Consider the following 24,860-nt stretch of genomic DNA (forward strand, 5'->3'; position numbering starts at 1 on the left):
TCGATTATTCTGTCATGAAATTAGATGGAGACTCGTAAAATCTCGAATATATTAATATAAGCTATTTAATTTATTAATTAAATAAAATATATTTCGAATTATTTATTTTAATAAAAAACCTTTTCTGATTAAATTTTGCTGTTTGCGATACGTAAACTATACTTTTTCTTCTGTTGTGCAGCACTGCCAAAGGGGTTGTGCTTGCTGGGCTGCACTACGTTTCTGTTGAACTAAAATTAAACCCGTATTCTCTAGTGACAAAGTGATAAATTACAATGTCTTTAATACATATTTCTTTTCACTTCTGTAAAGTAACCATCATTAATAAGCTCTTTTTAAATAAGTTTACACTTTTACTTTAAGTAAGTTGTCAGTTCCCGCGCTCCAGATTCAAACGTAACGCATAAGCCGGCGCATTCAAAGCGAGTTGGCATGGCTTGCGCGTCCATTGCAAAAAAAAATTCCTGCACAGAGTTTTCGCTACAATTAACTTTGGGAAGCTCGTAATGTAGGCTGAACAAACAGTGTTTGGTGGTGGTAAAGTGTTAGAGAAATCTTAGAAAAGTTTGTGGGTGCTGTGGTACGTGTATTTGCAGTGTCATATATTTCCAATACCTGCGGCTTGTCAAAGTGTTCGCTTCGGTATTCGTTTTCCCCGCACCCAAGCCGCATTTGCGACGCCGCTTGGAAAATGTCGCTGGATGGCGCCAGGTTGCGCTACGAGGACGAAAATGGTGGAACCGTGGTTCTGGCAGCCAAGGGGCGCACCTTCCAGGTGGGCTCCTACTACAATTGCGACCTCATCCTGGAGGGGCCGGAGGAGGAGCGCCTAATATGCGAGATAAAATGCGACGCCTTCGGCAGGGTGAGTCTGGATGGCAGAAAACCCTCTTTACCGCCCTAACATCCCGCGTTTTCCGCCCTTAGGTCATCATATACAACAAGTCCAGCGGAGACCTCATTCATCTCAACGACGCGGCCATCCATGCTGCAGGCAAACGTCCTTTGCTACACGGTGGCAAGATTACCATTCGAGACAAGGTCTACACCTGGGAGTTCCCCAAGTCCTCCGAGGTACAGGATGCGCCATGCACCCCGGAGCGCATGGTGCCCAACGAACAGGCCTCCAACTCCTGCCCTTCATTGAAGGTACTACTCGCAATCTGCTTCAGCTAGTACAGTCTTCCAAGTCCTGTAATTTGCCCATTTTTATTTGATTTAGCAATCGCATCGTCTACAAGCCGAAAAACGCCTGACAGTTCACAAGTAAGTAAACTACAGCAGGCAGACGCCTGACCGACTACCTGGCCAACCCCTAAAATGTTTTCGGGCAACAACAATAGGAAAAAATCCCTACTGCAAGCATGTGTTGCCTGCCTTTAATAGTCCTCATAAAACCATCTCTTCCCATTCCTTTTTAGTTTTCACTATAGCATTAATTCGGACGACGAAGGAAATACTTCTATAGAGTCTCGTGATCAGAGTGGAACCCACTTGGATGAGGACTGCCTAAATGAATCCATTCCACCCAGTACAGAGAAGACACCTTGCGAGTCCCCCAAAGTAAATCTTCTGGAGGCTACGCAGAATAAGGAGAACACCGCAACGCCACCAAGTAGCCATCAGAAGCTACTTAAGCTATGCGCCATCTCCGACGTGGTGATCACCTCTTTCTCGCCGCGCGAGACCGGCGTTAAGATCGAGAAATCTTTTACATGTGTGCGAAAACCGGGCTACACCACGACGTCTTTGGCTGTTTCCACGCCCAAGAGCGTATACAGCACCCCCAAGGGCAGTGTGCTCTCGGAACTGAACGAAGACAGTTGCAGCCGAGATCTGATGGACTTCAACACGCCATCTACCTCAAAGAAAACCAAGCGGGAGTCGTCCATGTTTCTAATCGACCTGACCACCCCATCAAAGCTACGACAAACACCCAAACAGACGCCTGCATTTAAACACATACCCAAACAGACGCCCATCAGTGTAGACAGCACCGACGAATCATCAGATGCCTCCCCGTTTGTTATTGACATTACTAACTCTGATACACCGCCATCACCAAGTCCATCGCACCGGTATAAAACTCCGCAGCGTCAGGCTGGCATCACAGGTGGCACACCCAAAAGAACGCCCCAGTCCCTGATTAAACGGGCGCTGCTTACCAGCACTAAGAAGCAGATCGCCGCCAACCAGCCAGATAAGACCACCCCCATAGTCACCCCTAAGCGGCCTTCTCTTCTCGAGGCTCGACGCCACTGCCTGACTACGCCTCGGCGTTTGCCATTCCATCCACAGCGGCGCACACCAGTCCAGCGAGAAGGACAGGCGAGAAGTAACCCACCCAAGTCCTCTCCACGCAATCGGATATCCCTAATGGAATCTCCCAGGGAGAACAAGGTCTCACAGCTCAGAAAGACGTTTGCGGCGGCCAAGCGTAGTCCCGGCGTTGACAAAAGCAACAAGCTCGTAGCCAAGGCACGTCGTTCGCTTAACTCGCCGAAAGGCGGTTCCCCTAGGCCTGGATCATCCAAGCCGTCATCGCCATGTTCAAGAAAACCGATCGATGGGTCCCAGATCAACAGCTCCACTCCGGAAAAACCTGATGATTCAAAGGACGAGCTGAGCCGCACGTTCACTATAATGGATGATTCCCAAGGAAAGGATCAGAGTGGGGCAGTGTTGGCAATCGAAGCCGTGACTGCTCTTATAACTGAAGAAGAAGATGATGTAACAGGAGCATTTCAGCTGAGTTCGCTGATTGATAAGGGTTTTCCGTCAGTGAGCTCAAAGGATCCTTTACCTATCCAAGATCCAGTTGAATTAATCGAGCCAGAAAACGACGCGGAAGGCAAGATAAAATCTTCACAGCAATATGTGAGTCCTAAGCCAGATGGGGTCATAATCGAAGAGAATAAACGTGAACTAAAGTCTATTGTCAAAAAAAAGGAATTAGAAAGTGGCACAAAACAAGAGAATTGTAAACAAAAAGATTCTGATCTTCAAGATGAGCAAGAAATCATAACATCGTCCATTCCAGTCGAGAGACAACTTGAGGATGCTGTTATTGAGGATAACATTTGCGAAGAGGTTCATGCGAATATTCCTCAACTAACTCAAAATGGTATGTGATTATGATATGAAATAAATATAAGAAATCTAAAGTCCCAAAACCATAACAGCTGATTCTGAGAAAATAATCGAGGAAAATATTTGCGAAGAGCTGCCATTTGAGAATAGATCGACTGGTATTTCAAATTTAATTGGTAAGCTTTTCAAATTTGTTAGTTCCCAAAATACATTTTCATTTCATTGCGACAGGAGAGACATCTCAAAAAATGGACGAACGTACTCCAAATGCAGATACCCCCATGGTTCGTAGAAGCTTGCGCCGACTTTCTGTTGAACAGAGGGCAGCGGCCACAACGCCACAGAGAAGCACTCGGCGATCCTCGTTGGAATCCCGCAGTAAGGTGTTACCGGAGAAGGACAACAAGCGTTCACGCCGTGCTTCATGTTCAGCGATGAACAGTCAAGACGTGGTAACTCCCCGGCGCAAGCGTCGATTTACGCAAGAAATGGCCACACCAACGCGCCAATCGATGCGTCTTTTGAAAACACCAAAGGGGGCACTTCAGGTGGATGAATCTGTTGGCGACATGGGAGTCATATTGGAAGAAGTTGGTCCCGAAGATGGTAAGCTGACTCGAAATCATTTATGAAGTGGAATGAAATTTTTTATTTTATTTTTTTAATTATATTTGTTACAGATAATAAGTCTGCTGCCGCTGACGACGAAAATTATGGCAACGAACTGCCAGTTGATGATATCGACAAGGTAGACTACCACGGACTAAGAGATTTATTGAAAACACCAAAAAGCTGCAGCACACCTCGCTTTAAAGGGCTGAGAGAAATGATGCAAACGCCGAAAATTCCTGCCTCACCAATTTTAGGAAACATGGCAGAACTATTAGAAACCTCTGTTGGTAGGACACCTTACCACGAGAGGAGGAGCACTGCAGTAGCTCGCATGGAGCAAGGAAAGCCACTAGACAATGTTCTGAAGACGCCCAGCGCCAGGAATATCATGGTGCCAAATGAACCAGCTAGCGCAGTGTTAAAGTCTCGCGAGGATTCCTTGGGGGCAACCACAGAATACGATTTGAACATGACGAACAACACATTGCATTTGGACAAGATTTTCGATGACGTACCCGAAACGACTGGGGCCCATATGGAAGACACGGAAACGGAGATAAATGTGACAGCGATCAGCACAGCGACAGGAGTTGATCCTTTGGGTTCGTCAAATAGGAATGAAACCGTGACATCAGAGGCGCTAATGAGTGTCGGTCAGACAGCCACAACGAGCGCTTCCCTAAAGGATCCTCTGACCAGCACCACTTACAAAGCTACCATGCAAGCCAATCCCAATCTTAGCGCCTTTGCAGAATGTGGCTCCAGGTCTTTTTCGCCCAATCCGAACGAAATGAGTGGAATTCAGTTGTTAGACCAGACGTCGGACTCAATTTTCTCCGAGGCGCTAGTAGTATCGGGCGTGGAGTCGTGCGAAGTCACTGTGGATGAGACGAGGCCTTTAGGCCAGACCAAACCACCTACTGATAACATTGAGGATCGCTCAGATACAGACTCAAATGTTGGCCTTACTGAGCCCCTGGTATTAAGTGATGATGAGGAGCCAAAGGAATCGGAAGCAACTCCCAAAAAAACTGACAGTGTTCAGGAACCCTCTATAGTCTACAAGCTTGAAGAATCTGTCAATCTGGAGGAAAACAAAACTGGCAATGAACACGATGCGGGTACTATTAGTGAAATTTCACTGATTGAAGTGGAAGATACCACAATTGAGGAAGGTACTTGCGACCAATATCTCGAAGGTGACAAACTCCAAGAAAAGAAAACTCTAGATATGGAATCAGCTAATTCTGAGAATACGGAATCACCCCTTGATGAATGTATTGAATCTGCAGTGGTAGAATTGTCGATCCTAGAGTCAGAGGTATTTCCGTTAGAAACAACCGCGGATAGTTCGATCAATTCAACTTATGTTCTTAACAGCAGTCTGGAAAAAACTATACCTGACCATGATCTTAAACAAGATTGCGAGTCCACAAACGATGCCCAAGTAACTGCAATTACTGCTGAAAAATCTACCACTAACTTAGATCTATCAGTTGTCAAAGTATCACCTTCTAATGACTGTGAGGTGAATATTGATGATCCACCAATGGAAATATCGCCTAAAGAACTTGAAGAAGAGAAAAAATCTGGTGTTGAGCACACCGACGATGAGACCTCAAAACCACCTGTTGAGCGCTCTGAAGAACTTTCCGAAGAAAGCAAAACAGATAAGGTTTCGACTGCTGCAGAATCTGATAAACCAGTTACAGAAACTTTGCCCACCCAAAAAGATACCCAAACACCAGCAGAATCTAAGCAAACATTCACTGAATCACATTCCGATGAACTTGTACAAGAAACCAACCCTAATGAGGTTTCCATTGATGGTGAAGTCATTCAACCAGCCATTGATACTTTGCCTTTCGTGGAACAAGAGCAAGAACCTGATGTTTCCACCGATGCAGAATGTAATCAACATTGCATTAAAAGTTCGCTTCTCAACGAACTTTCAGAGAAAAATCAAACTGATGAGGTACACTCTTTAGTTAATACTGAACAAGAAGTTAAACCACATCCCGTCAAAGAGGTTTCAAAAGAAACCAAAAGTGATGCTCCTATCCAAGCTGTCATCGAAACATATCTTATCGAGGAACTTCAAGAAGAAGTTAAACCTGATGAAGCGCCGACTGTAAGTGACAGTCCTATTAAACCATTCATTGAATCGAAAGCTGATAATAATACCATTAAACCAATAATCGAAACTTCACCAGAAAGAGCACCTCCAGAAGAAGAATGTCCTGATGAAGTGCCTTCTGTTAGTGAAAATGATGAAGCTGCCGAAAAATTGTCTGTGGACAACCCTATCGATGAAACGAGTAAACCAACCATCGAAGTGCCTGATTTAAGTGAAACTGATCAACTAATCATTGAAAAATCACCAGCCGAAGAACTGCCTGTGAAAGCGAAACCTGATGAAACTATTCAGCCAATCATCGAAACATCACCCGGCGATGAGGACCAAATAGAAGCAAGTCCTGAAGAGGTTTCATGTGCTAGTGAAATGGATAATGTAGTTGTGGAAACTTATCCTCAAACAGATGAGCTAATTCCTCCGGATGAAATTAGAGTCTGCGGACCGGTAGACATGTGTGATACTAGCATCCGTAAAACCATGGATGAGGTCTCTGATATTGATCGAGTTAAAATTCAGGATCACAGTACTCAAAACTTATCTTTAAATTCATCCTCTGACGTTCCATGCGTAAGTAAAGCGGAAGAATCTTTAAACAATTCCACTGCAGCATTTGAGATCAAACATTCTGAAGATGTAGTGCATGCGAAGACTTCTATAGACGCAGATATTTCCGAGAAAATTAAAGAAAGGGAAAAAGTGGCAACAGTGCCTAATGACGTCGGTTATGCTAATCAATCTGCTATAGAGTGCGAACTTGCTAATGTAATCTCATCGGACGGCGATGCTAGCAAAGCTTTTTCAATAGATACAGACGAATTAGAACTATCAACCAATTCATCTAAAATTCCGCAAAGCTGCACACAGGATTCTCCCAAGACTTCTCTCTGTGTGACGTCAACATCACAGGATGAAAGCGCTCAAAATGATGAACTGGATGAAAACGATCACGTTGAAGAACACGTCGCATTGGAGGTATCATCAAATGAAAATATGGCTACTGACAAAGAGAGCGCTGAGAAATTAAAAAAAAACATACCTGACGATGTCTTGAGCGTAGTTGAACAAACTTCATCTCCAACAGATCAGAATAAAGAGGTTTCTCTTGTGGTGGAACCCGAAGCTGTTGTTGCAGAGGAATCCGAAGCTGTTGTTGCAGAGGAATCTGAAGTTGTTGTTGCAGGGGAATCTGAAGCTGTTGTTGCAGAGGAATCTAAGGAATGCCAAGTTAATAGGGCTTCTAAAACAGAGGTGATTCATTTAGATGCCTCCACCATTGTTGAGCTAGATACACTAGATGAAATTACATCAGTTGGAGAGGATTTAGATCAATCCACAGAAATTTCTATGACTGTAGAATTATCTGATGTCGACAAAATAAAAGAAGTTGACACGATGGACAAAGACGCTTCCACTGAATGTACTTCTAAAAAGCATTCTAATCAAGAGGGCAATGATGATGAAGTTATTATATTGGATACCTCAAGCTTAGATGAAACACAGACAGATATGGAGATTGACAGAAAGGAAGCAGAGAAATGTAATCAAAACCAATCTGACGGAGAGGTGATTTCGTTAGATACGTCAAGCATTGTTGAGCAATGTCCACCTAATGCAGATTCGTTAATTCAAGATCCAATCGATGATACTATTCCAGAGGGTATCTTAATACAAGCCAATGATGCAAAAGAATGTGTGTCTGAAGAGTCATCTAACCTAAACGGAGTCGAAAATAAGGTTATTCAGTTGGATTCCTCGAGTATAGTTCAACAGTCTGTATGCGATGCAAGTTCTCTTGGTGAGGATTCTGTCACTGAACCAGCAAATAATATTTCTATTACAGCTGAAACGTCCGCCGAAAAAGAAATCTGCCCTAAGATTTTAAGTTTAAATACTGCACCATCTTCACCACACCATTTGGAGTCACAAAAAAGTGAGCTACAAATAAATCAGATGGAACACCCCCCAGGGGATACCACATCTGCATCAGCAATAAGACAAAAACCAAGCCCCAATGGCGAACTTCTTAATGTTGCTATTTCAAAAATGGAAGACAAGCCTAAGGACGTGTCTTATGCAATGGCAGATGCAAAAGAAGCTCCAACTGAAGGAGAGGATGCTGTAATGCAAGAAAGTGGCATTTTGATAACGTCATCACAGACGGATGAATTAGACCTGCATAAATCGCTTTCTCAAACCGAGAACGTATTGAGCGAGGATGTTCAAAGTGCTGAAGATGGCGACGAAGTAGAAGAGGTTGAAATTGTTGTTCGCGCTGCAGAACAGCAGGCACAGCCTGGTGACCCAGCTAATTCAAGCTCTATAGGCCAGGGACTAGAATCAAGGGCTGTCGAAGCCACTTTCGTTATACCTCACGAAGATCCCGCTGCCGTTGAGCAAATAGAATCTATTACTTCTTCTGCTGCACTTTTAGCAACGGAGCCACAAGTTGTGGTCACTATTGAAGAATTTGCCGCCGTCAAAAAAACAAGTGATGGTGAAGACGCTACGAATAATTTGCAAGAAGGCAATATACCCATCGAACCAGATACTATTCAAGAACAAGAAGTCGGAACTCATACCGCACCAGTATTTGAAGATATATCTGCCCTAGCAAAAACAGAGTCCACTTCTGCAGGGGGCTCTGATCAGGAAGTGTTAGCCTTTAAAGATGATTCTGGGCTCATGCAGCCCAATGCTGAGGATAAACCATCTGCGGAGCCTATCCACAGTACTTCAACAGATTCGAAAAGTAAAGAGCGACCCGATGTTATAGATAATGAAGTAGAGATCCCTACTTCCGAACCAACAATATCCCCCGAGCAAGCGGAGATGTCCCTAAAGCCTTCAAATCAGGAAGAAAATTCACCGCATGAAGAAGAATCTAAGCCTGAAAGGAGAGTGACTAGGAAGGGATCGGCTTCCGCTGATAGAGCTCCTGACCTCGAGCGTCCGAAGAGAGTGGCGAGAAAACCGTCTGCTGAAGCTTTGGAAATAGAAGACCGTCCAAGGGATGCTAAGGAAGATGGTGATCTCAGCATTAAATCTAGGGGTCGAGCTAGAAAACCGTCATCGGATGTAAATGAGGACAAAACGGAAGGTATTATAGAGAAAAGAAGAGGACGAATACGTACTCCATCAGTAGAAGTTCCTGAAGCTACAGCAAATGTCGAACCGAAAGAAAACGAAGACGACCTTAAATCTGAAGAAGCCCTTCAACCTATCCTAGAAGAAGAACCAGAGCCAGAAGTTGAGGAAAGGATCGAGTCAAATAAAGAACTCGAGATCATTATAGACAAACCCAAAAAACGATTACGGAAGGCATCTTCGAAGGAATCGGATACTCTATTGGATAATATAGAAGAGGTTAATTCGGATCTGGATGTTGTTAACGAAGCTGGAAGAACTCGTTCGAATAATACCGAGCAAGGAGATGGTAAAAAGCATTTTGTTTTGACAGCTAAGTCAGAGGTGGAAGCCGATTTAGAAGGTGAGAGGGATGGGCAGGATACCAACCAGAAACATACCACTAAGGAGCGACCCAAAAGACACAGGAGAAATGCATCTGCTAATGAAACGGACACCGCATCCGAGAGAACAGAAAATGCTGAAGATCATTTGGAGGCCATTAATGAAGATGGAATCAAGATCAATACAGAGCTGGAGCCTCAAGTGTCTATGACAGTTTTGTCAAATACAAGCAATGAAGGAGAGAAACTAAAAACAGAAGTTATAGAAGATGAAGAGCTAAAGCCAAAACGCCGAGTGCGGAAGGCATCTGCAAAAGAAACGAACACGAAGACGACACGACAAAAGACTGAAGATATTTTAGCAGCAGTAATAGAAGTGGAATCTTCACTGTCCAGTAAAAACAATTCGAGTCTCTCGGAACCAAAGGGGCAACAAGTGCCTGCACCAGAGCCAGATCCAGATAATGTGCCAAATGTCTCATCGGAAAACAAGGTGCGTCAGGAATCAACGGAGGACATAAGCAACGTTCCAGACAAACGGCATAAACTTGAAAGCCTGCATTCTATTGAAAAGCAGGACGATGTGTCTAAGGAAACAGCTAAAACTCGCCCGGAGAGACCAAAGCGAAGAGCTCGTAAGCCTTCAGACGATATAGTAGAATCCAGCGCACCAAATGATGCACACAATCCCGAAATGGAGAAGGCTTTGGCTTACGTCCAAGAGGATCACACAAATCTAGCTGATCAAGATATACCGAAAAAACGAGCGCGAAAGTCAGCTGAACTTAAGCTTGCAAATGTAGAGGAGCATGCCAAGGAACATCACGTAGAAAGACCAAAGCGTAAGGTACGCAAGCCTTCTGTAGACATTGATCATGTCACCCAAGATGTTTTGGAAAAACCGAAACGGAGGGGTAAAACGCCAGCAGAGCATGAAACTCACCCTCTGGGCGATAAAAAGCAGGAGCCATCTGTGCCAGTTGTCGAGCCTGCGAAAAAAACCAGGCGCAATGCACGCAAAGCTTCTGCCGAAACTGTTGAAGCTCTTGCAAATAGCGGGGAAGATCATCTTAAGCAAATCGACAAGGCAACCGAACCAGTCACAGAATCAGAACCGGCATCATCTGAACCAATTCCAAAGGAGGGCGAGGAGCCCAAGACCAGGCGTCGCGGTCGTAAGCCAACTGTGGAGACGGATGAGGGGCCGATCAAAACCACACCAACAGAGGAACCAGTTGCGCTTCCTCCTCATTCACGCAGACGTGGACGGAAAGCCACCGAGGATGAAGCCTTAACAACTGCAGATCTGACTGAGCCGAAAACAAAGCTTCGTGTACGCAGGGTGTCCTTGGAGCCAGAGCATAAGGAAGAGACCCCAGCAGGGTCCCACCAGAGTTCCGAGGTCGTGGAACTGCCAGCGGCCAAGACAACGCGCCGCGGAAGAAAGCCAAGTGCTGATATAGAAGCGACCTCACCGGAGAAGAAACCAGCATCTCGACGAGTCCTCAAGGCATCAGCAAGTGTCGATGAGGAACCGCAAGCGGCCAATAAAACGGCAATTCGTCGCGCTCGTAAAAACGAGGCTCATGAGGACGAGGAAGTAAAACAGATCGACATGCAGAACTTGCCTACCGAAATAGTTTTGGCGACCGTGGTCACATCGGGTTGCCCATTGAAGGCTGCCGATGAAGAAGAGCTTACTCCACGCCGCCGAGAGGGCCGTAACCTGCCACGTAAAAACTACGAGGAGGCACCAGACGATGATAAGCCGCACTCAGGATTGCGGCGGGCACGCAAGCCAGCGGCAAGCAAGGCCCTGGCCAACAAGGCGTCAGAGCCAGATTCAGTTACAGCTACGCCCGTAACCAAACAAGCATCCGTGAAAGCAGAAGCTACACCCGACAACACAGTTTCTCTTCCGGAGCCCACTACCTCGCAGCGACGCGAAGGACGAAACCTGCCGCGCAAGAACTACACGGAGGCGCCGGACGACGACAAGCCTACACCGGCTCGTAGTCGCCGTGTACGTAACCTGACTGCAAAGGCCCTGGAATTAATTGTGGACTCTTCGCCGCGTCCGGCGACTCCGAAAAGGCCGAAGGGCAAGCCAGTCGACGGTGAGGAGCCACCCGCAAAAAAGGCCACCCCAGAGATTCCATCGACAACAGAAACGCCCGGAACGGAGGAGGAGCCGTTGCCAGCAACTAAAGGGCGCGGTACTCGTCGAAAAGCCGACCACAGCGATTTGGAGGAGCCGGATGTCAAAACGGCCAAAAAGAACGTACGCGGCGCGGGACGTAAAACCAAAGTCGAGACGGAAACGGAGGAGCAACCACCCATCAAGAAGCCGCGGGGCGGATCACGTGCCAAAACACCTTCGGAGGAGGCTGTCGTTATTCAGGAGCAGGAACCGGTGAAGAAGCTTGCCGCTCGCAGTCGGGCTAAAGGTGCCAAGGCAGTAGAGCCGGAGCAGGCCGCCGAGGATTCCCAAGTCGAGGTCACCTCAGTCAAGTCGGCGGCGCCAGCTCGGGGTGGACGAGGCCGTAAGGTGCACTTCGAGGCGGCGCCGGAGACTGCTGCTAGTGAGAGTGCGCCATCATCACAGCGCGCAACTCGATCACGACGAAAGTAAAATCACATCTATTTATTTATAAGCTTGAAACTACTCTGTATAATTTTTTTAGTTATTTTTTAATCTGAACTACTTCAATTTACGTTAACTTGTGTAAAAAAAATGTTCATTTATGTATCAATTAATGAAGGCATGTTAATTTTTAATTTCTCTTGTTAATCCCCTATTTCGGTGGGATATCGTTGGGATGGCTCCGCTCGCTCAGAAACAAAAACTAACCTTAATAGATTTAAGGCATTAACAAATATTAATACATATATATATATATAGTTTATATCTTAAGACATTATCAAAACTCCCCAAAAATAATAAAGATTCGTAAACCAATTGGATGAAAAAAACATATTATTGAAGAGGCTGGTGTATGAATTTAAATCAATCGTTGCAATCATCTTTATTTTCTTTTATAATCACAATAAAATGTAGTTTTTATTAATTCTGGTTTTTGGTATAGACATATACATATAATGCTGGTAAGCATTTTATAGCCTTATGATTGATTACACTTGGGATTCGGGTAACAAGGGGAATTGAGGAAAGCTTGTTGTATGTATATATAGCATCCAAAAATCATACGCCATATAAGGCATATGATTGTTTTGAGTACATAGTAGAAATATTGTACATCATACAAAGTTTGAGAACATTTTCGTATAAAGTAAATTACAGTACTCGTCAAACAAAATAACAACATAAATAAATCAGGACGTAAATAAAACAAGATAGTTTCTCGGCTATCAGATACCCGTTACTCAGCTAGTGAGAGTTTCAATTTTGTACCTTTCTTAGATCCTGGGATCTCTACGTTCATACGGACGGACAGACGAACGTGGCCAGATGGACTCGGCTATTGATTCTGATCAAGAACATATACTCTACGAGTAACGGGTATTATGAATAAAAGCTTTAGCTAAAAAGAGGTAAAGCATATAAATTAACAAATTAAAACTTCCATCTCACTGGTACCGCTAAGCTTGGGATAATACTTTCTAAAGCTTCTACAAAAACACTTAAGTTTTTCTTAAGGGCTAAGCTCTGCCAGCTAAATGCAAACAGTGTGTGTATGTCTGTGCGTCGATCTAAGTCGTTATCGTTCGTTCAAATCCTCAGGGATCCTTAGGCTTTCATAAGGACGTGCGGCTCTGACCGCAACGAGTCTGTTAGGTACTGGATCTTCATGGTCTTTTGGAAGTATCTTTTCTCGTTGGGTGAGTTAACCATATAGACTATTGGACGGACGCCCACGTTGCGCCACAGATCGGCAATGTGGCTGAAAAACGAACATGAAACCAAATGTAGAATTAATATCAACCTCCTGTACAACACTAATTATTACAATAATAATATCTTACAAGTTAATCTCATCTTTGCAGAGAAAAACTACGCTTATTCCAATCACGGGGGCAATTATGTTGCGAAAAATAGCGCCATAGATTGAGGTAATAAGTGTAGAGGATTTGAGGATGGCCAGTGACAAGTAGGTCTCGTGCCAAAGGCCGCAAATTATTTCTGGCTTTAGTTTTCGGAGCTAAAAGAAACGCGTGAGTGAAAAATAAAGCATATAATACTAATCAATTTTTTTTTCACCTGATAAATGGCTAGTGGTGATCGACTGATGACAATTGTGCGCTGGGCAAACGACTCGTCGGCAGTCATGAACTTCTGCAGTTGGTCTATCATCCTAGCGCTGTTGTCGTGCAGACGCAAAAACACTGTTGTCTCAGCAGCCTCCGCCTCCAAGAAATCGGATAATTGCCTGAGGGGAGCCACCGTTTCCGCTTCGTATTGTGACCTGTGTGCGATGATTTATAATGATTTAAAGGCATTTCCAGTTGATTGAGGGACTTACCCCATTGGGTGTTGCTCCGTGATGTTTAGCTTTTGCAACTCCCCCAGTGGCTGTGCAACATTTATTTTCGTAGGGTTAGCCACGACTATTTCACCGCAGGACGTGAGGCCGGCATCCAGAAGCACGTTCCGATATCCACGTGCAAGGCACTGTTTTTAAGGGGGTGGAAAAGGGGATGTTATTGATTTTCGTTCTGCCAACCACCCGGCTCGTGACGTCACCCACCTTCTTAATGGCTGCCTTGGAGTTTTCGGGCGCATCAAAGCCGGCCGCCCGGTTGGCGATTGGCCAGTAACTGGGCCATTCCTCTGGAGAACTAAGAAGGCTTAGTAGTCGCTTCTCGTTGGGACTTCGTTGCAGCTTGACGAACTTGGAGGCGATGCAGACAACGAGCAAGGTGAGCGTGCACCAAGGGATAGCCAGGTTGCAAAATAGCCAGAATACGTTGAAGCAGAAGAAGATCAGGCTCACGGAGCAGCACAACAGCTGGTAAATCATTTTGAGGGCCAGCCACAACAAGCGCCAATAGGACATTCAGCACAGAACTATGTGGATGTGCATGTGGATGTGGATGGATATATATGGACATAAAGGTTGCTGATCTGAGGTGTCTTGTGTCTCTGTGTCCATTCAGATGCACTTACCCTAAATAGAATGCGTGCAGCCACCACCACCCGCTGGTGCACCACTTGCCACTCCCTCCTCGGATACTTTCGATTATGTGCTGTTTCTTCGAGTGGGCAGAAATTTTCTATTCCGTGCAGGCGGCTTGAGTTTTCTTATGACAAAGGGACACTTTTTGAACAGATACTTTCAATAATAGCCGTCGAAAAAACAAATCAAATTTCGCACAATATACGCTCCGTACATTTTCTCAGCCAGTTTTCTATCGCTGCTTGGGCTTATCAATTATCGTTATCGTCTTTCAGCCCCGATCAGCTGTTCGGGTATCGTTGAGGTACGGTCGTAAGGGCGCGTTTTTTTGAAATTCATGAGTCATAATGAAATAATAATACAAACACAAAGAACTTATATATTAGCGCAGTATTATATATATTATAGATTTAATGGCAGTTATAATCCCTAGCAGAAGTCAAAGGAAATAAAATACAATTCCCAAAATACTTCAACCAATTTATGCAGAAATCTTTTAATGTTTAAGTTCCATTTAATCAGCGAACAATCTACAACTTTGTGAGGAGCCGTATCCAGCGTCGGATAGTGGGATGGGCCAGGCGGGTATAGACCCCCGGATAGTACGGATCCGCGCAGCCAACTCCCCAGGATACGATTCCGATGAGGGTTCCCTGTGCGCTGATCGGGCCTCCGCTGTCGCCTGAAAAACACAACGTTCATGTGTCATTATCAAGCTGTCGATTATACTTAATTGTAGTTATCTGGGCTCACCTTGGCATGCGTCTGTGTTTCTGGCGGCCGCGCAGAACATTCTGAAAGATAATGTTAATTGGGAATTAATTGGCTTTGCCTTACCAATAAACACTCGAGAGCATTACATGGAAATCTATCTTCAGGACCAACTCCCTATCGAAAATTACTAAATGGTGATGTGCGCCAGTTATTTTCCATTTGCTCAAGCTAGAAGCTTTGGTAATTATTGTGGCTTGTGCCTTCTAGAAGAGGCAGTATTTTTTTTGTGTAAGTAAGATACATTCTTAATTTGCTCAATCTACAGGCATACGTTGGAAATAGCCTCTTGGCAAAAAAAAAAAAAAACTTCTACAAGGAATATGATGCGAATATGATATGAACGATATCCCATAAGTGTATGTTCCAAGGATGACCTGAAGTGGCCTAGGTTGCCTTGCTCTGCTTACGCTTCGGTGACGCCTCCGTGATGGCGCAGATCGTTGTGGCACTTCTCTTGGTTGACTGTCAGCACCGTAGTGCTCTTGAGTACCGGCGACAGGACGGGATTGGAGGTGCTCATGTGTCCCCAGCCGGAGACAACGGCGGGCATGCTTTCCGAGATAGCCTCGCCCACGGTGGGCAACTGAATGGGCGCCACTTTGCCCAGCGGCAAGCTGAGCGCACCGTCCGCCGTTCGCAGAAGGGCCACGTCGTAGTTCATGTCCGCCCGATCGTAGGCCGGATGCTTGTAGATGGACTTCACCGGCTGAACAGTGCCGCCCGAGGTACGCTTGACGCTGCCCTGGCGGAGGGTGAATTCCCGCGGCTGCTGCTCATGGCCGTCGATGCAATGGGCGGCCGTAATGGCCCAGTTGCTGGAGAGGATCGAGGCGCCGCAGATGTGGACCGTTTGGCGGCGTAGCGAGAGTTGGTACGGAAATTGGCCCTCGGCGGCCTCGCGCCCGTTCACAATCCGACTGTCCGGCTGCCGGGGGGCGGCAGCCTCTACGCGAGATGCTTCCAGGATCACAAGGATCCCAGCTATGAGATGAAACGGAATCGGAGCTCGGCACTTTTGCATGACGCTGCGAACGAGTGAAAACTAACCAACATTGGGAATCCGTAAGTCGATATATTCGATGGCGCTTTATCAATCACGGCTGTTATCTTGTGGGGTACACGATTTCTGTAGAAGCTGCTCCATTGCCCGTAATTAGCCATTGTAGGTTGGGTTTTTTCTTTGCCTATCTTTCAGATTTTTTGATTTTATTATTAAATAAGTTAATTTTTATTTTCCTAAAAGTGCAATCCTCGTGAGAAGATCAGAAGGAAATATATGAGATTTAGAATATGCAAGTATAAATAAATGTAAGATTGATATTTACAAGGTCTTTCGTATAGTCAGTCCCATTTATTAAAGGATTCGTTGAATTTCTGGGGTATTGAAAACATACATATATATAATTAAAAAATTTAAGGGTCTATAAATCGTTAAAATTAGAACTAATTTTTCTAAGGAAACACTAAAATGCCTTAATGTTGTTGTATGCTAGTTTTGAAAAATATTTACTTTTATTTATTTTATTTTTATTTTATATTTATTTTTTTAAATTACTTGAAATATTTTTATTGTGTTCTGGACTAAAAATGTTTGAAAAAAATACTGAACCTCTTGACCAACATCGATAGTCCTAAAATGGTATCGATGTCTTAGTACAAGGTCACACAGTGGAATACTTGTCAAACTGAGCTGCGGTCACACTTAGTCTGCAATTTTCAAGAATTACACACGCGCGGAAGTTTTTCTGCTCTTACTAAAAAACATCAAATTGCAACGCAAAGAGGAGCTTAAAATCGGAAATTAACCGCTACGTAGGCTTAATAGTAAAATAAAGAGTTTACATCGTATATGATTCGCATTTATCGGCACAACTGGTGCGCGTACGACAACATTAGCAGGCCGAGTGCAGCAGTGCGATTGCAACGAAGCAAAGGGAAAAAGCAAAGAAGTTATTAAAAACTTCGGAGTGGTGCTCTGAAAGCGGTTTAGAAACCCAAATCAGCAATAAACTTCCGTATAGTCATGGAAGACTGGAAGGGCTAACAAAAAAACTATACGTGAAGGGAGTTTTCGGCCCCGCGTAAGAGCAGCAACAACAACAGACACTGGAAGAACAAGACTGCGACGGCCACTCCTTTTGTGTCCGACTTCGAGATGTGTGCGTGTTCGTGTCCGCGTCCGCCTTTGTGTGTTGAGCAATTGAAAACTGGTGATTGCTGAATAAATTAAGGTAGCTAAATTAATAATTAGCAAAGCGAGTGGGGCCAATAAAAAGTGAAAATCTTCTGCGTTTTCGTAAAGCGAAAGAAACTACAGCTACAGTTAGAGATAAGAAGAGCTCTCGCACACATACACCAAAGCGCAGGCCGAACGAGCGAGTGTGCGTGCTTGTGCATGTGTTTATGACTCACGGCTGGTTCAGTGAGAGAGAGAAAGAGAGCGAGAGTGGTGGCTTGAGTAACAGTAACATTAACAATACCGAACGCAAAACAACAACAAATCCGCCGAGCGTTTAGAATTTCCCAAGTCGAGCGTAACTAAACGCATTTAAAGAAAATCCCCCCGCACACACACACTCTCATACATAAAAAGAGAGAAAGCCGCTAGAAAATGAGCTTCACCAAGTGGTTCAAGAAGAAGGGCGGAGATGGGGGATCGATCTCCGAGATCGGTGCACCCACAAACTTCCAACGACACTTCCATGTCTCGCGCAACCAGGAAACTGGCGACCTGGAGGGGCTTCCAGCGCCATGGGTGCGCCTGATGAACTCACAGATCACTCGCGATGAACAGGACAAGAATCCAGATGCCGCATACCATGCCGTTAAGTACTACAACTATTCGATCAAGAAAAAGGAGAACGAGGTCTTCAAGCCCTTCATCACCGAGGATGTGATCCACGAGGAGTCCAAGGAGATAGAGAACTATGTCAACTACAAAAACAAGCACAAGTCCCAGGATCCCGAAAAATCCGACGACGATGGCAGTTCAACGGCCACGGAGACGGAAAGCAGCAGTGGTTGTGGCTCCTCGGCAGGTAATAGCAACAGCAGCAGCATCAACGACAGCAGCCAGCAGTCGACGGTGCCGCTGGACGCCCTGGAGGAGGTGTTCAAGGAGCTCAAGTCCAATCTGGAGCACCGTGAAACCCTGAAGGCCGTGCCACAAGAGCCCCCGCCAGTACCGCCAAAAAAGTCGCCCCACACCATACCGCCCAAGCCGCAAATCAAGCCAAAGCCTCGTGTCACACAGAAGTTCTCACGCACTTCGGATATACGTCGGGATGAGGACTCCGACAACCAGCACAAGGTCAACACGGACACCATCATCATCAAGCCAGCCGGCGGGGCACAGGATGCTGGAGCGGATGATAATCCCGACGAGACGATACTGCGCCGTTCCAAGGAGAAGAGAACACAAAAGACCGACGCCGAGGTCTACGATGAGCTGCGGATCATTTGCAATCCAGAAGACCCGAGGAAACGCTACAAGACTACCCAGGAGGTTGGCAAAGGAGCTTCCGGCATTGTTTTCATAGCTGGCGATCTGCAGAACGAATCGCAGGTGGCCGTCAAGACCATCGACATGAAGAACCAGTCCTCAAAGGATCTCATACTCACAGAAATCCGGGTGCTGAAGGACTTTAACCACAAGAATCTGGTGAACTTCCTGGATGCCTACCTGCTGGAGCCCGAAGACCAACTATGGGTTGTCATGGAGTACATGGATGGCGGCCCGCTGACTGACGTTGTTACTGAGACTGTGATGAAGGAACGCCAGATCGCCTGCGTCTGCCGCGAGACGCTCTACGCGATAAGTTTTCTGCACGCCAAGGGCATTATCCATCGGGACATCAAGTCAGACAACGTGCTGCTGGGCATGGATGGCAGCGTTAAGGTGACGGACTTTGGGTTCTGCGCCAACATCGAGGGCGATGAGAAACGCCAGACAATGGTGGGCACGCCGTACTGGATGGCGCCCGAAGTGGTCACGCGCAAGAAGTACGGTAAGAAGGTGGACATCTGGTCTATCGGCATCATGGCCATCGAAATGATTGAGGGCCAGCCACCATATCTATACGAGACTCCGCTCCGCGCCCTCTACCTGATCGCCGCCAACGGTCGGCCAGACATTAAGAGCTGGGACAAGCTCAGTCCGAATCTTCAAGACTTCCTCGACCGCTGCCTCCAGGTGGAGGTGGACCGAAGGGCCACCGCCGACGAGTTGCTCAGCCATCCGTTCCTCAACGACTGCAGCGAGGTCAAGGCTCTCGTGCCCAACATCAAGGCGGCCAAGAAGGTGCTCCGACGCAACGTATAGTTGCTATGCAATCACCGGACGGCCAGGCTGCTCTACGCGTGATCGGAAGCGGAATCGGGATCGGGTTCGGGATCTGCCCCGTGTGTATAATGAGTTTTCAATGTAAATTTGTTTTGTGTGGACGAAACCGGAACTGGAACTGGAACAGAATGCTGATCGTAGTCTTTGTAGTGTGTACAACCGTAGAAATGGCGAGAGCAGGACTAGGACCCGTAAACTCCCCTTCGAAAACAGGTAAGTCCCAGGTAGCTCATGTGGCCGAGCTCATTATTCAAGCGAAACGATATCCATTTCAACGGAAACCTTTTGCAATCGCACATGTGGAAACAGAAGATGTCGGTTTATTGTCCGATGGGTTGGTTTCACTGCGCTCTCTGAATTTGGTTAAAGACCTAGACCCAAAACAGCGATAGTTGGCTATCTTGAGACTTTTAATCAGTAACTGGCTTCGCTTCGAACAACAGATTAAATTCGATCAAGGTTGCGAAGTGCACGAGGCTTTTGTCTCTGATTATTTTTTTTTCTTTCTTATGTACCTAGGAAAGGGAATCTTTAACGCGGCCAATTGCTTGCAACGCCCTATAAAGCAAATGTGCTTTGGTGGCAAGACAGCTTAATATGAGTTTAGAAAGTCATCCATCACAGAATTCACCATACTCAGAATTTCTCCCCTTGTGCCTTAGATTCTTTCGCATTGAATCCAAAAAATGATTCACTCTTATAGTTATTCCATGTTTTATTCTGAAATATTTAATATTCTTTTTTATTATGATTCAAACCTACATAGCTGCGAAAAAAATTATGTTTATTTGATAACTAATTGCTATATTATGAGACAATTTTTAATTTTTTCATTTCGTTAATTCGTAAATTCGTTAATTATAACAATTTTTTTATAAAAATCTTTCCATAAAAATGAAGTTGGGAGTTTTCCTACTTGAGAGCACACACCGTTACTTGGCCTGTGGTGCAATTGTTTATGTCTCATTCGTTTGGACATCTATTACGTATACGACGTAGAGTTTTTGCACAAACCATCCCATTGAAAACTGACAATGGACAAAAAAGCAGCAAGAAAAATAAAGAAGCCGCTCCGGCAGTAACAACAAACAACAACTGAGTACACAATTTAACACGCTCGTTCGCATTTCCTGTTTGGAATATCGCTTTGTCTGGCCAAAAAATATTCATACATCATAATAAAGAAAACTTTAATTCAGGCACACAGACAGCAAAAACACCTACGCGCAGCGAAATGCATTTGTATTGGCCTTATCAGGCGCGTACAACATGCTGTATAAGTGCTGTTGTTATTCCCCCAGCTATAGAGAAACCAGAGCGGAATTTATCAAATTCTTAGAACAATTTTTGTCCATTTTCAACGTGATAAGCAAAGCCAAAAAAAAAATAGATCGTGAAAGTTCTACGAGAGAGAGCAAGAGAGGGGGCGGCGAGAGAGCGAAAGTGGAGTCAAAGTCAAACTGAGTGTGTGTAACACAAAGAATGAGAGTGTGTATAATTGATTCTGGTGGCGGTTCTGCGGCTCTTCCTCCATCTCTCACTCTTCTTTGGTTCTTCTGCATCTTTGGTCGCCCTCCCACTTACTCAAATTAATTGCTTCTGCAGCAGGAGCAAGCGAGAGGGGGGATGGCGACGTCGCGACTCGGCTGCGCTATTTTTACTCTCTCCCACTCCTACTTTGGCTTGTCTCTTCCCTCCATTGTGATGCACTGCCTCTGCATTTTCCAGGGGCGGATCTGGAGGAAAAATTTACAGCGAGGTTACATTTTTAATGGGGTGACAACTGTTGGTATAATTTAAAGATCCTTTCATAACCTCATCCTAATCCCATGCAATCCGCCCCTGGTTTCATCTGCAACTTCTACCGGATCTCTAGGCTCTTTATTTGTTTATATTACTGGCGCATACTTTTGCTTTCCGTTTTGCGGGAGAGTGAGTGAGAGATTGCGATGGTTCTGCTCACTTGCGGATATTGAAATCTTGACTGCTGGCAGACGGGAGAATGGGGGATACGTTCAGGAATTTCGCAAAACTGAAACATTTTCTTCGTTTTCCATTCGGGCTTCTGGGCGTGGAACCTCGATCTAGGGGCAAAGTACAGCTGGCTGCACTGAACAAATACTTCCCTAACCTTTGAATAATTCCTAATAAAAATAAATTATTCGTTTGCTTATGAGTATCTGCACAACATGCTCTGTTCCCTAGTTATTGTACCTCAACTTGATTTTTAAATTTATAAATCAATGTTGAAAGTATGTTTACGCTATTATTTAGTTCGCACTTAAAGTTCAATCGAAAATACCAATGCTTTCTTTCTGTGTATGCAGTTGTGCGTAAGTGAGTGAAAGGGCCTCGTGAATCCACAGAGTCATTTGAAAATGCTCTAGCGACGCCCCAAGACCCACAAATAATGACTAAACCCCTCACATATAGTTCGATTTGGAATGGCGCCGTCGAATGATAATTTCACCTTGCTCGAAAGGTTTTTCGGCTACTTGCCTGCGTGTGTGAGTGAGTGTTTCGTTTATTGAACTGAACCACACAAGTTGTTGTTTGGTAGCTATGCGGAATTTTAGATGATTCATGCATTACTTTGCGCCAGCGACTTATTTTTCTCATCGAGCGTTGAGGGGGGGTGATTTAGTAAACGACCTCACCTCCCCCTGCGCTGATCACGCAAACCAACAATGCAAAGTTGTGTATTATAATGAATCCGATCCGAATCCACTGGCTTTAGTAACATTTGCCAACGAGTGTTTTGTCAGAGTCTCCAATGCCTGCGACATACTCATCCACTCACACGTCACACACACGAACTCGGTGGAAGTACACTCGCAATAAAAATATATATACTTTTTTATTTTGCGGAGCGATTCAGTGGATTGCAATGTAATGCTTGCAGGCGAACCAAACGTGAACTTCTTTCGACCCTCTTTGCATCTGGAACATGCTCTTATTAGAATGACAAGAGAACTATAAGATGCACAGCAAGAAATTGCTGAATGAAATTGCAAATATGAAATTTGTATTACTTGAAATGTATTGTTGACCTGGACATTTAGATTTTCTCGTCTAGTCTCTGATTTCGTTAAGGGAAAATTGTGGGGAAAACTGGAAAAGCTCCACAGGCCACGTTTCATTGAAACCGAAGCGTGACTTTGCAGTGGGTGCCGCTTCACATGCTGATAAATATAACCAATTATTGTGCTGATAATTGACGTGCTCCGCTCTCCCATGGCATAACAATAGTTCTTTTCAGCAGCAGAGATACCCAGGCGGGGGAGGAGGTCGATCGAAACGGGCGAATGACGCCAAAAGATTATGCAGATACTTCCCAAAATAACTCATCGAAAGGGGCGCCATTAAATGGGATTGATAGTGCATTATTAATAATAATGTGCAGTTCACCTGGCCTCGACCGCCCTTACCCAAGGTCCTTCCACCTGTCATGAGTGTAACGATCTATTTTTAACGACTTCTTTCGTGAGCTATCAGCTGGTTGTATCAAATGCGATGATAAGCAGCTCGCCGATAAGGAAACATTTGTTTGATTAGCTCACGTTGACTTACGCTTCCCGAACAATTTGTGTATTTGACCTCATATTATTATAGCATGACGTTAAGAAATCATGATGTGCAATTTATATGTTTATATTCCCAACTGCAAGAACAACTGTTTTATGTTAAATTTACGTACTTTGTATTCGTTGCACATTCAAGTGCGAGCATCAAAGTCTACAATATACGAGTCCATTTATATATTTCAGTGCCCATGATTGTACATTCTTGGGCCCATAAACGAATTTCATGGTGATGACAATTATTAGAGGTCGATGTGTTAATTATTTGCCATCGCATTTTCTGTCTTCCCCTTTACTCTTCGGCAGTGCAGCTCGTAATTCGATCTGAATACTTAACAACAAGAAATAACCATAGGATTATATCTCTTTTCTTGCAGCACGAGACAGCGAGGGCAGAAAGATGAGCAGACGCCGGAAAACTCGGAAACCGTCGCCAAACCGCGGATCCATATCGCATCGGTCGAGCAGTTCATCGACGGCAGGGGGTGGGGTTATCGCTTAGATTAGATTGTCCTATGGCAAATTAGCTTATTTCGTACATGGCGCATATACACATGTATGTACATATATGTGACAACGCACACAAACACGCACATATGATATAGATACTGTATTATTAAATGTAGAACATAAGTTTGATTACTCTTTATATACCCGTATATATACATAATTGTGATTTAAGCGATTTTATCAAATCAGCATTATGCGACTCTTTATAAAATTCGTCGTAGTCAGTAAGTGCAAACGAACCCTAACAGAGAACATGCAATACTTGTTGTAAATTACCAAAAAACAAACAAAAAATCAAAACAAAACGAAGGCGATAAATATAGCAAGTCGAAATGAGTGTAACAAGTGCCATTAGGACTAGAGCTAGCAGCAGCAAGCGACACACCAGCAACAGCAAAATTATCTCCACAATTTATGCATTTCCCATAGAATACAGATATCAATGCAACAGATAACTAATTAGAGACAGCTAGCCAGAGCTTGTATGTATATTAGCTGATATTCGCAGTGTGGACGGGATTGAGGGATAGGGATAAATGTTTGATATTCCATTTTAATTAGTACAAAAGTAAGACTAACCAAATCGCCACAAAAGAACAGATTGAAATAGATTTCCTTGTTCCTTCCCTGAGGATATTTGCCATACGCACAAAGAAAATTGTAAACCTATCACAATAGAGATGTTATTTAACACCGTAATGTGTGTGTCAAAGCTAAAGTGAAATATTGGAACGAAGAATGTCCCTAGAGGGATTATATAGATCATATAGAAGTGGTATACGTACACTAAACCTAGTCCCATCGGGAATTATGAACAATGCCAATTGCAGAAGAGATATATTGAAGAACAACATGGTTTTAACAAACTATTTTTCCATTATCATTTTAGTTCGATATTTGATGCTATTGCCCACCACAAGATCTATGCGAAAAGTACTTCTATAGCTAGTCGTCAGTCTCGACAGATATTTTACTAAAAAACAACGAAGGCGAATGACAAAGTACATTCAAAGATCTTCCGCCAGCCGGTGTTAGCTTTCTTTATCTGTTATATATACACTTACCGATAGGGATTATCTTTTACTTGCAATTTTGATATTAATAGGCAAAATGGATTGCTGCTGCTGCAGATCGGTTCATAGTTAAATTTTATATACGAATGGAGATCCCAATATTTGGCCTACAATTATGCATTCATAATTTTTAAAGAGC

General features: G+C 44.5%; 4 protein-coding genes across 4 annotated transcripts; 2 read left to right on the plus strand and 2 right to left on the minus strand.

Moving 5' to 3' along the window:
* Positions 1-170: 170 nt before the first annotated feature.
* On the plus strand, positions 171-12,265 carry LOC6553236 (titin). Its single transcript, XM_026975892.1, has 7 exons — positions 171-865; positions 928-1,149; positions 1,223-1,266; positions 1,422-3,124; positions 3,183-3,266; positions 3,322-3,696; positions 3,771-12,265. Exons 1-7 carry the CDS (start codon positions 692-694, stop codon positions 11,936-11,938), a joined length of 10,770 nt encoding a protein of 3,589 aa, XP_026831693.1. The 5' UTR covers positions 171-691; the 3' UTR covers positions 11,939-12,265.
* Positions 12,266-12,358: 93 nt separating this feature from the next.
* On the minus strand, positions 12,359-14,698 carry LOC6553234 (glycerophosphodiester phosphodiesterase 1). Its single transcript, XM_001980153.3, has 6 exons — positions 14,432-14,698; positions 14,013-14,332; positions 13,788-13,936; positions 13,526-13,730; positions 13,291-13,466; positions 12,359-13,208 (listed from the first exon to the last, which is right to left on the minus strand). The coding sequence occupies exons 2-6, from the start codon at positions 14,319-14,321 to the stop codon at positions 13,055-13,057; spliced, it is 993 nt and encodes a 330-aa protein (XP_001980189.1). The 5' UTR covers positions 14,322-14,332; positions 14,432-14,698; the 3' UTR covers positions 12,359-13,054.
* A 226-nt stretch (positions 14,699-14,924) lies between these two features.
* Positions 14,925-16,412, minus strand: LOC6553359 (trypsin-4). The gene is made up of 3 exons (XM_001980152.3): positions 15,623-16,412; positions 15,195-15,235; positions 14,925-15,123 (listed from the first exon to the last, which is right to left on the minus strand). Exons 1-3 carry the CDS (start codon positions 16,234-16,236, stop codon positions 14,972-14,974), a joined length of 807 nt encoding a protein of 268 aa, XP_001980188.1. The 5' UTR covers positions 16,237-16,412; the 3' UTR covers positions 14,925-14,971.
* Positions 16,413-16,859: 447 nt separating this feature from the next.
* On the plus strand, positions 16,860-24,675 carry LOC6553358 (serine/threonine-protein kinase PAK 2). Its single transcript, XM_001980151.3, has 2 exons — positions 16,860-19,770; positions 23,516-24,675. The coding sequence occupies exon 1, from the start codon at positions 17,827-17,829 to the stop codon at positions 19,534-19,536; it is 1,710 nt and encodes a 569-aa protein (XP_001980187.3). The 5' UTR covers positions 16,860-17,826; the 3' UTR covers positions 19,537-19,770; positions 23,516-24,675.
* Positions 24,676-24,860: the final 185 nt, after the last annotated feature.

The sequence above is a fragment of the Drosophila erecta genome, unplaced genomic scaffold (genome assembly GCF_003286155.1).
Source record: "Drosophila erecta strain 14021-0224.00,06,07 unplaced genomic scaffold, DereRS2 tig00000000-arrow-pilon, whole genome shotgun sequence".
Taxonomy (NCBI): domain Eukaryota; kingdom Metazoa; phylum Arthropoda; class Insecta; order Diptera; family Drosophilidae; genus Drosophila; species Drosophila erecta.

Excerpts from the sequence above, each read along its gene's own strand:
- LOC6553236 (XM_026975892.1), top strand. The coding sequence starts at position 692 with ATGTCGCTGGATGGCGCCAGGTTGCGCTACGAGGACGAAAATGGTGGA. Across the intron at positions 1,267-1,421 it reads AAACGCCTGACAGTTCACAA|TTTTCACTATAGCATTAATT; the intron begins GTAAGTAAACTA and ends ATTCCTTTTTAG. Across the intron at positions 3,697-3,770 it reads AGAAGTTGGTCCCGAAGATG|ATAATAAGTCTGCTGCCGCT; the intron begins GTAAGCTGACTC and ends TATTTGTTACAG.
- LOC6553234 (XM_001980153.3), bottom strand. The coding sequence starts at position 14,321 with ATGTCCTATTGGCGCTTGTTGTGGCTGGCCCTCAAAATGATTTACCAG. Across the intron at positions 13,937-14,012 it reads CCAAGGCAGCCATTAAGAAG|TGCCTTGCACGTGGATATCG; the intron begins GTGGGTGACGTC and ends CCTTAAAAACAG. Across the intron at positions 13,731-13,787 it reads ACGGAGCAACACCCAATGGG|GTCACAATACGAAGCGGAAA; the intron begins GTAAGTCCCTCA and ends CATCGCACACAG.
- LOC6553359 (XM_001980152.3), bottom strand. The coding sequence starts at position 16,236 with ATGCAAAAGTGCCGAGCTCCGATTCCGTTTCATCTCATAGCTGGGATC. Across the intron at positions 15,236-15,622 it reads CACGGAGGCGTCACCGAAGC|AATGTTCTGCGCGGCCGCCA; the intron begins GTAAGCAGAGCA and ends ATTATCTTTCAG. Across the intron at positions 15,124-15,194 it reads AAACACAGACGCATGCCAAG|GCGACAGCGGAGGCCCGATC; the intron begins GTGAGCCCAGAT and ends TGTGTTTTTCAG.
- LOC6553358 (XM_001980151.3), top strand. The coding sequence starts at position 17,827 with ATGAGCTTCACCAAGTGGTTCAAGAAGAAGGGCGGAGATGGGGGATCG.